Source organism: Tursiops truncatus, chromosome 2 (genome assembly GCF_011762595.2).
Source record: "Tursiops truncatus isolate mTurTru1 chromosome 2, mTurTru1.mat.Y, whole genome shotgun sequence".
NCBI lineage: Eukaryota > Metazoa > Chordata > Mammalia > Artiodactyla > Delphinidae > Tursiops > Tursiops truncatus.
Genome location: NC_047035.1, coordinates 87,291,649 through 87,308,330, shown reverse-complemented (window position 1 = coordinate 87,308,330; position 16,682 = coordinate 87,291,649). Strand labels below are relative to the sequence as shown.

The 16,682-nt window shown below is 38.7% G+C and overlaps 1 protein-coding gene and 1 long non-coding RNA gene across 4 annotated transcripts in view; one reads left to right on the top strand and one right to left on the bottom strand.

The window, feature by feature from the left end:
• TRIM69 (tripartite motif containing 69) overlaps positions 1-16,682 on the bottom strand; it is a 36,912-nt gene that overhangs the window by 8,088 nt on the left and 12,142 nt on the right. Inside the window, exons 1-5 of one of the 2 annotated variants that reach the window (XM_073799937.1) lie at positions 6,309-6,405; positions 5,375-5,470; positions 2,820-3,053; positions 2,023-2,045; positions 1,816-1,940 (exon numbers count right to left, since the gene is read on the bottom strand). In XM_073799937.1, the coding sequence (XP_073656038.1) occupies positions 1,816-1,940; positions 2,023-2,045; positions 2,820-3,053; positions 5,375-5,404 (412 nt within the window). In that variant the 5' untranslated portion in view covers positions 5,405-5,470; positions 6,309-6,405. Of the gene's footprint in view, positions 1-1,815; positions 1,941-2,022; positions 2,046-2,819; positions 3,054-5,374; positions 5,471-6,308; positions 6,406-16,682 lie in introns of those variants that run through there. The other variant, XM_004327803.4, reaches the window with a different exon arrangement.
• Positions 1,449-6,925, top strand: LOC141277850 (uncharacterized). Of its 2 annotated transcripts, XR_012329713.1 has the most exons (6): positions 1,449-1,465; positions 2,634-2,667; positions 2,994-3,080; positions 3,578-3,598; positions 5,056-5,499; positions 6,838-6,925. It is a non-coding gene; the product is annotated as an uncharacterized lncRNA (long non-coding RNA). The 2 variants fall into 2 exon arrangements; XR_012329712.1 differs by lacking the exons at positions 1,449-1,465; positions 2,634-2,667; positions 3,578-3,598 and having other exon boundaries at positions 3,006-3,080.

The following is a 16,682-nucleotide window of genomic DNA, read 5'->3' as shown; positions in this document are numbered from 1 at the left end:
ATTAAGAGAAACAAAAAGAGTCTTCTAGATCAGCGTGGACAGTACTCCATATGGATGAACCAGAGGCCAAAGGGAGGGAAAAAAAAGAAGCTGAAGGCAAAGCGAAAGAAAGAAAAGGGGGAAAGCAAAGCAAAGGCAGTAAAGGCAGTGAAGGGTTTGGCCTGGTAGACTCTTAAAAACAAAAAATGTCACATGGGATAGATCTTTGATTAGAATGTATACATTAGTTTCAGCTTCCACCAAATGAAAACTTTATTTCCATATTTTAACTTGGCCTTTTTCAATTTAAATGCAGCGTAACTTCTCAAATTTGTTTTGGGAACTTTAATAAAATACCTTTTTTTTTTTTTTTTTTTTTGCGGTACGTGGGCCTCTCACTGTTGTGGCCTCTCCCGTTGCGGAGCACAGGCTCTGGACGCCCAGGCTCAGCGGCCATGGCTTACGGGCCCAGCTGCTCCGCGGCATGTGGGATCTTCCCAGACCGGGGCACGAACCCGTGTCCCGTGTCCCCTGCATCGGCAAGCGGACTCTCAACCACTGCGCCACCAGGGAAGCCCCCTAAAATATCTTTTTTGATGGAGTTAAAAAAATCAAAAAGATCGACATTATCAAGTTTTAGCAAGGATTTGGAGAAACCAGGACTCTCATTCACTGGAGGTGGGAATTAAGACGGTACCACCACTTAAGAAAAAAAATGTGATAGTTTCTTATAGTTAAGCATATACCTAACATACAACCTAGCAATCCCATCACGAGATATTTACCCTAAAGAAATTAAAACACAAAGATTTGTAAACAAATGTTCAGGCAAGTTTATTCATACTAGCCATAAACTAGAAACTACCCAAACGTCCATCAGTTGGTGAATGAATAAGCAAATTGTGATGTATCCATAAAATACAGTGATTGATACATGCAACAACATAGGTGAATCTCAAAAAGCATTTTGCTAAGTGAAAAAAGCCAAACAGAAAAGACTACATAATGTATGGTTCCACTTATATGAGATTTTAGAAAAGACAACTAAAGTGAAATAAAGTAGATCAGTGAGTGTCAGTGGCTGAGGCTAGAAGAAAAGGATTGACTGCAAAGGGGTATGCGGGAACTTTCTGGGATGACAGAAATTTTCTATATCTTGATTTTGGAGATGTTTACATAAGTGTATACATTTGTCACACTCATCAAATTGTACTTTACAATTGGTGAATTTTATTCTATGTTAATTATACCTCAGTACTGTTTTTTTTTCAGTGTCAGTTACCTGGAAAAATTAACAGGGATAGATTTGTGATTTTCATTAAATCAGTAACTACAAATAATAATGAGTCTATATGAAGTCTATAAAAAACTTTATTTAGAGCTTTATTTCTGTAATGATTTTTATAGATCTCTAAACAGTCTCCTAAGATGAGATAACTCCATGTTATAAACGTCAAGCACAAGAGGAACTGTATTCATACACACGGTGAGTATGTACAGTAACCTCCTCCTCCAGGGCAGAGATGCCTCAGGGAGTTACATAACTGTTTTAGAAAAACATTAAAATATTGGTTGTCACATTTGATAGAACAATCAAACAAAATGGTAGGCTGAGAAGTAATTCGGACATCAGACTCTGTTTACCAGTACAGAGTCATAAATTCTTAGATGACGGTAAGAGAAGAAATTCAGTCATACCAACTAGCCTTCTTTTGGCTAAACTTCACCCCTCCCTCTGTCCAGACTCTAATGTACTATTTAGGGCCACAGAAGACATCCCACAGATGAAACATAAAGTGGGAGCCCCAGGAACAAATAACTACTACCCACTGATACCTGGAGAGAGAGTGGACTGCATTTCCCTCCACATCATATACTGGATGGGACCTTTGAACAGGCCTGGGTTCAGCTTTCTGGAGATAAGCTCTCTGGGTGTCAGCACCCTCATTCCTTGCTCCAAGCTGCAGGGGACATAAATCATTTATTCTTAGACATCCTCCAGGGACTGAAGGAAGGGTATTAATACCACAGGGAAACACTTACCTATCCAAGAGAGGTATGATGTCCTAGGAGAGGAAAGGAGAAATAGAAAGGTTAGATGCCTGTTCATCAGCTCCAGAAATTTCTTTGGTCCTACTGGCCACCACCAGAATTTGATGGTCAAAACTGTGATCCTATGCAGATGGTCCCCATCCCATTGCCACCAACTCCTCTCCTCCATATGCCTTTTCTGATCTTCATCCTTCATCTATCCCAGGATAAACTGGCTTACTTTGCTCTGATTTTCTAGAGTTCCCTTTTACAGGGAACAAGAAAGAAATTAAGGTTAAGCTATTTTTGCCTACACTGCCACATAGTCTCAGGAGAAAAACACAGTAGGTATTCCAACCCCAAGGCCACTTTTCCTTACTCTGGCTAATCAAGCTTCTGATCACTGAGGTAGTAGTAACCAATGCCACTTTAGAGGTGAAGCGTGAGGAAGCAAAAATTGACCAACAGCTTTTCAAACAGGTCAATTTATGATTGCTGAGAGCCAGTAAAAGATACAACTTTTTGGCAACATTCTTACTTTTGAGAAATAAAGCTTCAAATTTCTTTATGGAGAAATATTAAAACATGCTGTTTTAATGGCATTTTATTATCTTCTTTTCTAGGAGTGTGAAAGTAAAGCTTTCAACTGAGTATAAGGTAAAAGCAGCCTCCTGCTTTTCTCCCAAGGAATCTTAAAAGCACTACAGCAGTTTTTTTACCCTCCTGGAGGGGAAAATCTGCTTCTACACCGTTTCCAACCCTCTTTCCCCCTCTATTGTACCCATAGTCATGTTGGTATGGAGTCTCACTTTGAGAAAGTCGAAGGAGTTCTGCTGTTCCATCCGTGCCTGGATGCTCACCAACATCTCCCTGGCTAGGAGGCACTGTTCTTGAATGTGGCTCAGATTCAGCTCCATCTCCTCATTCAAGGCTTTCCCCTCTTCTCGGAGCTCATTTAAAGCGTCCTTTTCTTTGCTGTGCAGGAACTGATGCAGCTTTAGAACCTCTGAGGAGATGTGTTGCTGCAGATGTAGCTTGTTTTCCTGGAAAACTCCATGATCATCACGATGGTAGTTATTGAGATTGACACTTGAGGATGGGGGCCCACACCACTAACACTCATACAACTTGGGAAACATTATAACAGAAAAATGCATGCAAATGGCTGACTATCAACATTCAACTGTACGAAAAGGAGCCCTTTGGGAGACTTACTCTCTCTTTCCCAGCTAGTTTAATAGTTCAGCACGAAATAGTCAAAAGTCATCCTAGGTTCCTATTACAGTACTGAGGTGGTAACCAATGCCTTATTAAATAAGACCATGGGGTTAATCAAACATTTTTAAATGAATGATAATTCCCTTTTATCCAGAAGTACAAACCAATATCTACCAAGTGATTCTGTTAGACTGGGTCCATATGAGGCTGGAAGAACTGTCCTTTTTTAAGAAATGAGAACTAGGGGAGATGCAATTCCTGCTGCCAGGACAATATAGAAAAAGCAAGAGATGGGCAATGTCTGAAGCACTGAAATTGATAACTGCTACACTGGCATCTCTTTTCTTAGGTGACCTCAACATCCTCATGGGTACGCCATCTGACATCCTGGCTTCTCAGTTCCTCATCATCATTTCTAGTGATTTTTACCTTTATCTACTCGTTCTTTTAGTCACATTGAGGATTTTATCATCCCCAGCAATTGTACCATCTCTAAAATTACTTTTTATGCTCAGTTACTCAGGAACCCCTATTGCAACAATTATTGGGTCTCATTGAAACTTCCTGTTTATTGACCCCTTCATTTCCATTCATCAACTTCTCTCTCTTCGTGTCCCCTATTATCCAGCTTACATTCTATGGTCAGTCATTATAATTGCACTCTTAAAATAGTCTTAACTCTCCCTGTCCTCTAGGTCAGACTTTTCCATTTTTCCTTTTACCTATTTCACCACTATCTCTCAGTCTTATTTGTTGGTTCTGTCTCCTCTAACCAAGCTCTAAATATTAGATTACTTGATATTCTTCCTGGGGCTCTTTCCCCTTCTCATTCTACACTCTCTTTCTAGGTAATAGCCTCTCCTTTCACAACTTTAAATACAATCTATATGCTGACTTCTTATTTTCATCCTAGTGCAACTTCTGAGCTCCAGATTCCTATATTCAACTGTCTGTTTGATATCATCACTCACCTCTCACATCTAATCAATCCCCACATGCAGGTAATTTTTATTTCCAAAGCATATGCTGAAGCTATTTATTTCTTTTGATCTCTACTGCCTTTCTAGTCCAAGCCATCATCATTCTCTGGGATCACTGCCGCAGCCCTCTGCTAACCATTATCCTTGTCATTGTCTTTCTCCAATCCATAGTCCACATAGCCACCAGACTGATGCTTTCAAAATGAGATGAAGCCATGTCCTATTTAAACCCTTTAATGACTTCTCATTATTCCCTGGATGAAGTTCAAAATTCCTAACATTATCTACAAGGGCCTACATGATTGGCCCCATATCTGCCTTTTCAGTCTCATCTTGCTTACCATGATCCAGCTTAATTGGCCTTCTCTCTGTTTAACATAACAACTAACTTCCTGTCTCGGAACTTTTCCGTATGCTCTTTCCTCTTCACAGAACATTTTCCAGGCAATTTCCTTCATATTCACCTGACCCAGTTCACTTGGCTAAGGATAACACTTATCCTTTCAATTCTCAATTTTTAATAAGTGGCTTCTTCAAAGAACACCCAGTCTAGATTAGGTTCTCCATTTATATGCTCTAATATACCCTATATTTTCATTTATAGTAGTTACCACAGTTGTTGTTTTATTGTTATTGGTGGGATTGTTTAATTAACATCTATCTCCCACCATGGTAGGAATATAGTGTCTAGTATAATACCTGACCCACTCAATAAATATTTGTTGAATGAATGATGTTGACTGTAATAGCTGAACTAGGAACTCTTACAACAAGAACAAGATTCTCTTGAGACATCATTTCCATCTATCCTTCTTCTTTCCCTCATTGTACATATTTCTTCTTCCAGATGCCAAATGCCAGAGAAGACACCCCTCTACAGAATAATTAATGAAGAAACAGAACTCCCAGTTTATTCCCCCAACCTAGGAACTGATTTGCCAAGTCTCTAACCATTAACCTCCTGTGAAGTTGAAAGTATAAGCAATAGTTTTATTTAGTTTTAGGGAAGCTAGGAAAGATCAAATCAGATGAGAAAAGCCAGCAATCTGAGAGACCTGGGTTCAAAGGTGCCTGGTATGTAAAGGTACCTTTCCACTCACATAGCTGAAGTTACAAGGAGGGTATATTCCGGTTGTATCTCATAACCCCTCTACCCTGCTCCTCACCTTGTGAGCAGCAATAGCATCTCTCTGCATGTTCCTCAGGGACTGAAGTTCCTTCAGGGTTGCCTCCAGTTGACCCTGATGGATAGTAAGCTCCTCCTGGGAATACCATGTAGAATTAACACAAGGTAATTGAGAGATAAAGGGCCATCTCCCCCAAAGCCCCAGGGTGTCAGGGGTAAAAAAAGCAAGCTCTTGTTACAAAAGTCTCCTTTAGCCTGTATCGTAATTCCTGTCTCTTGCAAAAATTGTGAAGAAAATTACAAGCAGCAGAAAAACTTAGTTTTATCCTCTTATTAGCTAACTTCAGGGGTTTGAAGAACATACCAGAGCTCTATATATTTTCTGCTCTAGTTACATTGTTCTCACTCTCTATACTTTTACTTGCATTGTTCTCACTTAAAACACTCATTTCTTCCTTCTGCCCATCCAAATTCAAATAATTTTCCAGTTCAAGCTTTCTTTCACCATGCCTCCCCTGACTATTTCAGTTTTCTCTAATCTCCTCTGAAATTCTAAATATTTGTGAATTACAAATGTGACAAAAATTTAGCTCACAACAGTAGACTATCTTATATTGCTTTGGTTGTTTTATTCATTTTAAACTGGACTAAATTTCAAGACTTTTATAACAAAAGCAGTATCTTATATGTCCATATTCTGTACAGTGTCTAGTAGAATGCTGTCGTGGCAGGGTTTGGGTAAATATTTGATTGACTGAGGGAGTAGACCAGAGCTCCTTCACTGCTTTCCTATAATTGGCAACTATAGAAAAAGAACTTTGCAAGATATATTGTATTTTCTGAGCACTCTGAGCTTTCTAGTAATCATCTGAATAAAGGGGTGGTGTTGGAAGAGAGAAGAAGTCCAACAAAAGATTTTTCCCAGCCTTCCTAAGGAATTGCTCAAGATTGCTCAAAACCCAGGGCTCACCCACCGTGAAGAAACGGACAGCATCAGAGATCTGCAGGAATTCGTTAGACTGCCCCACAGACAATCGAACATCTTTGCATTGAAAGCAAATCAGTTTCCTGTCTGGCTTACTGAACAGTTTCAGGTTCTCTCCGTGCTCTGGGCACTGTGGATGGCCCTTGAATAGGGGTAGCTTCTTAATCTTCTCTACCAGCTTCTCCAGTACAAGGTTAAATGTACAGTTGCTGTATTGACATAGCATCTTACACTCAGGACAGAATGTTTCTTGTGCTTGCTGCTTCCAAAAGTTTTGGATACAAGACTGACAGAAGTTGTGGCCACAGCTTAGCATCAGTGGATCACAAAACCAATCATTACACAGTGGGCAGTGTAACTCCATAGTAATATCTTGTATCTGCACTTTAGAGGGTATCTGGGTGATGAAATCATTCACTTCAACGTAGTTGTCTGGGTCAATGTTGACAGAGGGGTTGGAAGATACCTTTGGAAAAGAACAGCTAAAATGAGTTTCTCTTTCTCATTGCCCATTTCAGCATTCCAGGATAGTGGGCTCTATTCCTAAAGGAGCTGAGAATTGATGCAGTCTGAGTAAAGGCACCATAATCTCTTCTTTGAAAGTGATCAATAAATTCATTGTTATCTAACATCATAGTTTATTACTACTCCCAACATTATTGAACTTTAATAGAGAACCAAGGCAGAAGAAGAAAGAGTACTCAATCAAAGAAATGTATTTCGTTGTACATCGCTTCTTCCACCCACTTTCTCTATGTATCAGTTGAAAGCTTTACTTCCAACTTCTGTTCTACTAGTTATTACCTTTTTGTTTTGTTTTGTTTTCTGGAAGTCATATGCAAAGAATTGGAAGATCAGTCAGATTCCTCAGTCAATGGCATAATATCACCAACTATAATATCATCCAGGCCCTCCACCCATCCTTTTTATTTGTTTTTGTTTTTGTTTTTTGCGGTACGTGGGCCTCCCACTGCTGTGGCCTCTCCCGTTGCAGAGCACAGGCTCCTGACGCGCAGGCCCAGCGGCCATGGCCCACAGGCCCAGCCGCTCCGCGGCACGTGGGATCCTCCCGGACCAGGGCACAAACCCGTGTCCCCTGCATCGGCAGGCGGACTCTCAACCACTGCACCACCAGGGAAGTCCCACCCATCCTTTTTAAAAAACACATTACAGAAATAACATTTATACAGAAAAATGCAGAATCATAAGTGTACAGCTCAATAACTTTTCACAAAATGAACACATCTGTGTAATCATCACCCCAATCAAGAAACATTTTAAGCATCCTAGAAGCTCCCCATATGCCTGCTTCAAGTCACTATCCCTCATCAAGGTTGACCCCCATCCTGACTTCCAACACTATACATTAGTTTTGCCTGTTTTTGAATTTTATATAAATGCAGCCATGCAATATATACTCTTTTGTTGTTGGATTCTTTGGTCAACATTATATTTGTGAGATTTATTCATATTGTTCTATATAATTGTGGTCCATTCATCCTCGTTGCTGTATAGTATCCATTGTGTAAATATACCATAATTTATTTCTCCATTCTACTGTTGATAGACTTTTAGGTAATTACCAGTGTGGAGCTATAATAAATAGTGTTGCTAAGAACATTCCTGCTCATGTTCTTTGGTGAAAAAATGTTATATACAGACATACCTTGGAGATGTTGCAGGTTGGGTTCCATACCACCACAATAAAGTGAATATCACAGTAAAGTGAGTAACACAAAATTTTTGGTTTTCCTTGCATATAAAAGTTATTACTGTAGTCTATTACATGTGCAATAACATAATGTCTAAAAAATGTACATACCTTAATTAAAAAATACTGTATTGCTAAAATATGCTAATCATCATCTGAGCCTTCAGTGAGTGGTAATCTTTTTGCTAGTGGAGAGTCTTGCCTTGATGTAGACAGCTGATCAGGGTGGTGGTTGCTGAAGGCTGGGGTGGCTATGGCAGTTTCTTAGAATAAGACAACAATGAAGTTTTCTGCATTGATTGACTCTTCCTTTCATGAATGATTTCTCTTTAGCATGCAGTGCTGTTTGATAACATTTTACCCACAGTAGAACTTCTTTCAAAATTGGAATCAATCCTCTCAAACCTTGCCACTGCTTTATCAACTAATTTTATGTAATATTCTAAATCCTTTGTTGTCATATCAACACTCTTTATAGTGTCTTCACCAGGAGTAAGTTTTATCTCAAGAAACCACTTTTTTCCTCATCCATAACAAGCAACTCTTCATCTATTAAAGTTTAATCATGAGATTGCAGCAATTTAGTCACATCTTCAGGCTCCACTTCCGATTCTAGTTCTCTTGCTGTTTCCACCACATCTGCAGGTACTTCCTCCACTGAAGTTTTGAAACCCTCAAAGTCATCCATGCAGGTTGGAATCAACTTCTTCCAAACTCCTGTGTATGTTAATATTTTGACCTCTTCCCATGAATCATGAATCTTCTTAATGGCATCTAGAGTGGTGAATCCTTTCCAGAAGATTTTCAATCTACTTTGCCCAGATCCATCAGAGGAATCACTATCTAAGGCAGCTATAGCCTTACAAAATGTATTTCTTATACGGTTAAGACTTGAAAGTCGAAATTACTCCTTGATCCACGGGCTGCAGAATGGATGTCATGTTAGCAGGCATGAAAACAGCATGAATCTTATTGTACATCTCGATCAGAGTTCTTGAGTGATCAGATGAATTGTCAATGATATTTTGAAAGGAATCTTTTTCTGAGCAGTAGGTCTCAACAGTGGACTTAAAATATTCAGTAAACCATGTTGTCAACAGATGTGTTGTCATCTAGGCTTTGTTTATAGAGCACAGGCAGAGTAGATTTAATGTAAATCTTAAGGGTCCTAGGATTTTCAGAATGGTAAATGAGCATTGGCTTCAACTTAAAGTTATCAGCTGCATTAGCCCTTAGCAAGAGAGTCAGCCTGGCCTTTGAGGATTAGAAGCCAACCATTGACGACTCCTCTCTAGCTATGAAAGTTCTAGATGGCATCTTCTTCCAATATAAGGCTGTTTTATCTACATTGAGAATCTGTTGTTTAGTGTAGTCACCTTCACCAATGATCTTAGCTAGGTCTTGTGGATAACTTGCTGCATCTTCTACATCAGCACTTGCTACTTCACCTTGAATTTTATGTTATGGAGATGGTTCCTTAAACCTCATGAATCAACTTCGGCTAGATTCAAACTTTTCTTCTGCAGCTTCCTCACCTCTCTAAGCCTTCATAGGAAGAGAATTAGGCCCTTGCTCTAGATTAGGCTTTGACTTAAGGGAACGTTGTGGCTGGTTTGATCTTCTATCCAGAGCACTAAAGCTTTCTCCATTATCAGCAATAAGGCTGTTTCACTTTCTTACTATTCACATGCTTATTGGAGTAGCACTTTTAATTTCCTTCAAGAACATTTTCTTTGCATTCACAACTTGGCTAACTGGCACAAGAGGCCTAGCTTTTGGCCTATCTTGGCTTTTGACATGCCTTCCTCACCAAGCTTAAATCATTTCTAGCTTTTGATTTGAGGTGAGAGACATGTGGTTCTTCCTTTCACTTGAACACTTAGAGGTCATTGTAGGGTTATTAGTCAGCCAAATGTCAATATTGTTATGTCTCAGGGAATAGGGAGGCCCAGGGAAAGGGAGAGGGACAAAGGAATGACCTATCTGTGTAGCAATCAGAACACAAACAACCTTTATCGATTAAGTTCCCTGTTTTATGTGAGTGTGATCTGTGGGGCCTCAGAACAATTACAATAGTAACATCAAAGATCCCTAATCACAGATAACATTATCTGTGATAATAAATAGAATAATAATATATAATTATATAATAATAAATATAATAATATATAATACCTCAGATAATTAATATAATAACTTGAAAGTTTGAAATATTACAAGAATTATCAAAATGTGACACAGAGACACAAAGTGAGCAAATGCTTTTGGAAAAATGGCACGGATAGACTTGCACAGCACAGGGTTGACACAGACCTTCAATCTGTAAAAAATGCTCAATGCTATTAATAGCATTCTTGTTTGTGTCTCTTTGTGAACATGTGTAAGCATTTCTCAAGGATCTGTACCTAGAAATAGCATTGCTAGATCATGGGATATGTAACTCTTTACCTTTACTAGATAATACCAAACTGTTTGCCAAAATAAATGTAGCAATTTACACTACTAGCAGAGGATGAAAATTTTGGTTGTTCTATATCCTCACTAACACATATTATTGTCAAATTTTCTATTTTTTGCCAAACCAGCAGGTATGTAATGGTACCTCAATATAACTTCAATTTGCATTTTTGTGATTACTAATGCAGTTGAACATTTTTTCATGTATTTGTGGATCCTCTTTTGTTAAGAGAAGAAGTGTCCATTTAAGTCTTTTGTTCATTTTTTTCTAATGAGTTGTTTGTCCTCTTAATGATTCACAGTAGTTCTCTATATATTCCAGATACTAGTTCTATTTTGGTTGTGTTGTAAATATCTTCTCCCACCTCTCAGTATATGGCTTGTCTTTTCACCCCTATTATAGTGTCTTCCCATGAACAGAAGTTCTTAATTTTAGTGTAATTTGGTTTATAAATCTCTTCTATTTTATACTTTGCCTAGATTAAAGGTGAGTCCCTACAGAGAATATCTGTGTTTATTTCTGCTTGGAGATCCAGATTATTACCAGCCTCCACTATTTTATGTTAGTATTATTGGTTTCAAATCTCTAGATCATAAAGGGATTGTAAATTTTAAGCCTAACCCTGTATGAGGGCAAGCTTGTGGTTAAAAATTCTCTAGGGACACTCTTGTTTATCACTCAGACCCCAGATCAAGATAGTTAAGTTTTTTATTTTTTTTCTCTTTGCTACTCCTTCACTGAGGATGTAGCTCTTCAAATGTTTTACCTTTATTCAAGGTTCTCAGGTCCAACTACATACTTGATATGGGTCTAAAGATTGTTAAATCTGGGTTTTCCTGAGATACACAAAAGGTCTCAGTGCAGATACCGCTCTCAGTAACTCCAGCCCATCTCACTGCTTTCCAAGTATTCTTTGGAGTTTCTCTTTACTTTCTTTTACACTCAAGTATGCATTACAGAGGATGTTTGTTACAGCTTAACTGGCATTTCTAGATGTTCTATAGTGGTAGGTTTTCCAGGATAAATGGTTCACAGTTTTGCCAGAAATGGAACTTAAAATGTATATCTTCAAGTAATTTTTAAAGAAAGTCTGAATAGGGAGTGTATTCCATTGGAATAATTTCACTTCCAGTAGTAGTAACCTTATTTTGTCCTAGCATTTGAATGATAACTTGTGTAGGTTTAGAACTTTCAGTTCCAAACCTTTCCCTCTGAGTACTTTATAGACATCTTCCATTATTTGCATTTAGTGTTACGGATGAGAAATCCAGTGCCAGTTTGATTCTCACTTCCTTTAGGAATGAGTTTATTTCCCTCTAGAAACTTGTAGGATTTTCTCTTTATTTGGAAATTCACAAATTTTTAGCAGAATGGCTCTAAGTTTATTTCGCTTTTCAGTATTTCTCAGTATTAAGTGATCTTTTTAGCCAAAACAATCAAAACATTATTTAGCTCAGATAATTCTTATTTAACTTTATTGGTTATTTCTTCCTTTTTATCTTCTGTTTTCTTCCTTTAGACTTCATATTAGATGGACATTAAATCTACTACATCTAACATCTTTGTCTCATAATTTTTATTTAAAGCTTCTTGCTCTCTTTCCCTCCACCACCCCTTTACATTCTAGAAGCATTCTTAAATTTGATATTCTAATCCACTAATTCAGTTTTGGCTGCATTCATTCTGATATTCAATCCTTTCTCAGAGCTATTTTTGGCTAGAAGGCAATCATGTTTTTAACTTCCAAGACTGCTTTCTTGTTGTTTAGTTATTCCTTTCTCAAATATTCCAGGATGAAGTTGTTCTCTTTAATCTCTATTGAGATGTAGATTAAAATTTTTTTAGTTCTCTTTTGTTTCCGGTAGTAACTCTTGTTTCTTTGTTCTGGTTATTTGTTCTGCTGGTGAGCTTGAGATTTCTCTTTCATATTGCAGGTATTACTCAAAATTTCTGATGATTCTTAAATATCCATTTTATAAATGAAAGCCTAGATCTATTAACATTGCAGTTCTGTGAGTCTCTTTGGCATATAAGAAGTTAGTGCAATAGTAGATTTAAATGAATCAGTTGGAATGTGCCAACAGATAAACATCCCTTCAGTGTGTGAAGGTCCCACGTCTGTTGTAAGAATTTGAAGTTACCAGGAACACTGTCCTGTTCTCTCTCCAGCTTTCACTCCTACACTGAGAGCATATTCTGAATTGTTTAGAGAGAGGCTCTTGCCAGCTGTACCTGGCGCTAACACAAAGCTGGTTTACACAGAGCCAAGAACTGGTCCATCTCTGCCAACCTCTCAATTAATACTCAGTTGAACTTTCTTTAGCCTTATTCTACTGTAAGCACAGCTGACTTTGAACTTAAAGTTATTAAAGTGTTTTGTCAGGATCTAACACTTCAACAGTCTCTCCTTCTCTAGAGTTGTGCTGCAGATTTTTTATCAGTTTGGTTTCTATACCACTAAATCCCATTTTCTTTATATCATGCAAACATTCCCCAGTGTTCTTGGTCCACTCCTAGCAATTCACTGTGTTCTAGCACAGTTGTGGATTTATTTTTTGTTATATATATACTTTATGAAATTTGTATGGGATTTTTGAGAAGGTGGACAGTATGTGCAGCCTGCCATCTTGAACTGGTAGTTCAAAGTAATACATTTTAAATCACAGAATTTCAAGCTTTAGTACTCTTTTACTTTTATTTTTTAAGGAGACAAAAGACTGTATGCAGAAAATTATAAGACACTGATGAAAGAAATTAAAGATGATACAAATAGATGGAGAGATATACCATGTTCTTGGATTGGAAGAATCAACATTGTGAAAATGAATCTACTACCCAAAGCAATCTACAGATTCAATGCAATCCCTATCAAACTACCACTGGCATTTTTCACAGAACTAGAACAAAAAATTTCACAATTTGTATAGAAACACAAAAGACCCCGAATAGCCAAAGCAATCTTGAGAACGAAAAACAGAGCTGGAGGAATCAGGCTCCCTGACTTCAGAGTATACTACAAAGCTACAGTAATCAAGACAGTATGGTACTGGCACAAAAACAGAAAGATAGATCAATGGAACAGGATAGAAAGCCAAGAGATAAACCCATGCACATATGGACACCTTATCTTTGATAAAGGTGGCAGGAATGTACAGGTACATGTAAAAGTATGAGATTAGATCACTCCCTAACACCATACACAAAAATAAGCTCAAAATGGATTAAAGACCTAAATGTAAGGCCAGAAACTATCAAACTCTTAGAGGAACACATAGGCAGAACACTCTATGACATAAATCACAGCAAGATCCTTTTTGACCCACCTCCTAGAGAAATGGAAATAAAAACAAAAATAAATGGGACCTAATGAAACTTCAAAGCTTTTGCACAGCACAGGAAACCATAAACAAGACCAAAAGACAACCCTCAGAATGGGAGAAAATATTTGCAAATGAAGCAACTGACAAAGGATTAATCTCCCTAATTTACAAGCAGCTCATGCAGCTCAATATCAAAAAAACAAACAACCCAATCCAAAAATGGGCAGAAGACCTAAATAGACATTTCTCTAAAGAAGATATACAGACTGCCAACAAACACATGAAAGGAATGCTCAACATCATTAATCATTAGAGAAATGCAAATCAAAACTACAATGAGATATCATCTCACACCAGTCAGAATAGCCATCATCAAAAAATCTAGAAACAATAAATGCTGGAGAGGGTGTGGAGAAAAGGGAACACTCTTGCACTGCTGGTGGGAATGTGAATTGGTTCAGCCACTGTGGAGAACAGTATGGAGGTTCCTTAAAAAACTACAAATAGAACTACCATATGACCCAGCAATCCCACTACTGGGCATATACCCTGAGAAAACCAAAATTCAAAAAGAGTCATGTACCAAAATTTTCATTGCAGCTCTATTTACAATAGCCCGGAGATGGAAACAACATAAGTGTCCATCAACGGATGAATGGATAAAGAAGATGTGGCACATATATACAATGGAATATTACTCAGCCATAAAAAGAAACGAAATTGAGCTATTTGTAATGAGGTGGATAGATCTAGAGTCTGTCATACAGAGTGAAGTAAGTCAGAAAGAGAAAGACAAATACCGTATGCTAACACATATATATGGAATTTAAGAAAAAAAAATGTCATGAAGAACCTAGGGGTAAGACAGGAATAAAGACACAGACCTACTGGAGAACGGACTTGAGGATATGGGGAGAGGGAAGGGTGAGCTGACAGGGCGAGAGCGAGGCATGGACATAGATACACTAACAAACATAAGGTAGATAGCTAGTGGGAAGCAGCCGCATGGCACAGGGATATTGGCTCGGTGCTTTGTGACCGCCTGGAGGGGTGGGATAGGGAGGGTGGGAGGGAGGGAGACGCAAGAGGGAAGAGATATGGGAACATATGTATATGTATAACTGATTCACTTTGTTATAAAGCAGAAACTAACACACCATTGTAAAGCAATTATACCCCAATAAAGATGTTAAAAAAAAACAATAAATGCTGGAGAGGGTGTGGAGAAAAGGGAACCCTCTTGCACTGTTGGTGGGAATGTAAATTGATACAGCTGCTATGGAGAACAGTATGGAGGTTCCTTAAAGAACTAAAAATAGAACTACCATATGACCCAGCAATCGCACTACTGGGCATATACCCTGAGAAAATCATAATTCAAAAAGAGACATGTACCACAATGTTCACTGCAGCTCTATTTACAATAGCCAGGACGTGGAAGCAACCTAAGTGTCCATCTACAGGTGAATGGATAAAGAAGATGTGGCACCTATATACAATGGAATATTACTCAGCCATAAAAAGAAACAAAATTGAGTTATTTGTGGTGAGGTAGATGGACCTACAGTCTGTCATACAGAGTGAAGTAAGTCAGAAAGAGAAAAACAAATACCGTATGCTAACACATATATATGGAATCTAAAAAAAAGGAAAAAAAGTGGTTCTGATGAACCTAGGAGCAGGACAGGAATGAAGACGCAGACGTAGAGAATGGACTTGAGGACATGGGGAGGGGGAAGGGTAAGCTGGGACGAAGTGAGAGAGTGGCATGGACATATATATACTACCAAATGTAAAATAGATAGCTAGTGGGAAGCAGCCGCATAGCACAGGGAGATCAGCTCGGTGCTTTATGACCACCTAGAGGGGTGGGATAGGGAGGGTGGGAGGGAGACGCAAGAGGGACAGGATATGGGGATATATGTATACATATAGCTGATTCACTTTGTTATTACAGCAGAAACTAACCCAACATTGTAAAGCAATTATACTCCAATAAAGATGTTAAAAAAAGAAAAAGGAAAAAATAAAATAAAGGTACGATAATAGAAAAAAAATTTTTTTTTGCCCATGCCACACAGCATGTAGAATCTCAGTTCCCTGACCAGGGATCGAACCCACTTCCCCTGCAGTGGCAACGTGGAGTCTTAACCACTGGACCGCCAGGGAAATCCCACTTTAGTACTCTTTTAGATGCTGCATTCCTGGCTATACTCTAACTATACCACTTACATGACCACCTCTCTCTCTTATGTATAAGGCTAAGGGCCACAAATCAAGGGCAAGTTGTGGGGGAAAAAACACACAGAAAAAGTAAAAGGGGAAGAAGAGAGAAGGGCAGGAAAGAGTCTTTTCTGGCCAATTAACACCCAGATTCTGAGTGATTTAAATAAGCCAGTCTTTTTTACTCTCAAGCTGATCTCTGGAGCCAACAAATATGCTCTCACTCTACCTAGACTCAGGTGTCCAAGTCCAAACTCAGTGGACCAAGCAGGCACTATCATTACCTAGTACTTCCCACCCCTCATTTTGAGAAGAGAACTCAGGAAGAAAATACCTTCTTTCTCTGTAGTTCTGAACACTTTGGGGATTTCAATTTGTAGAGCCAGCAGAGGCTTCAGATAGACTTTAAGAACATGAGTCAATAAAACAAGAGTAGCTTTGATAGGTCACGCAAAGCATTAAACTGAAAAAGGATCCCAACCCTTCCCTTTTTTTTTTTTTTTTTTGCGGTACACGGGCCTCTCACTGTTGTGGTCTCTCCCGTTGCGGAGCACAGGCTCCGGACACGCAGGCTCAGCGGCCATGGCTCACGGGCCCAGCCACTCCGTGACACGTGGGATCTTCCCGCACTGGGGACACGAGCCCACATCC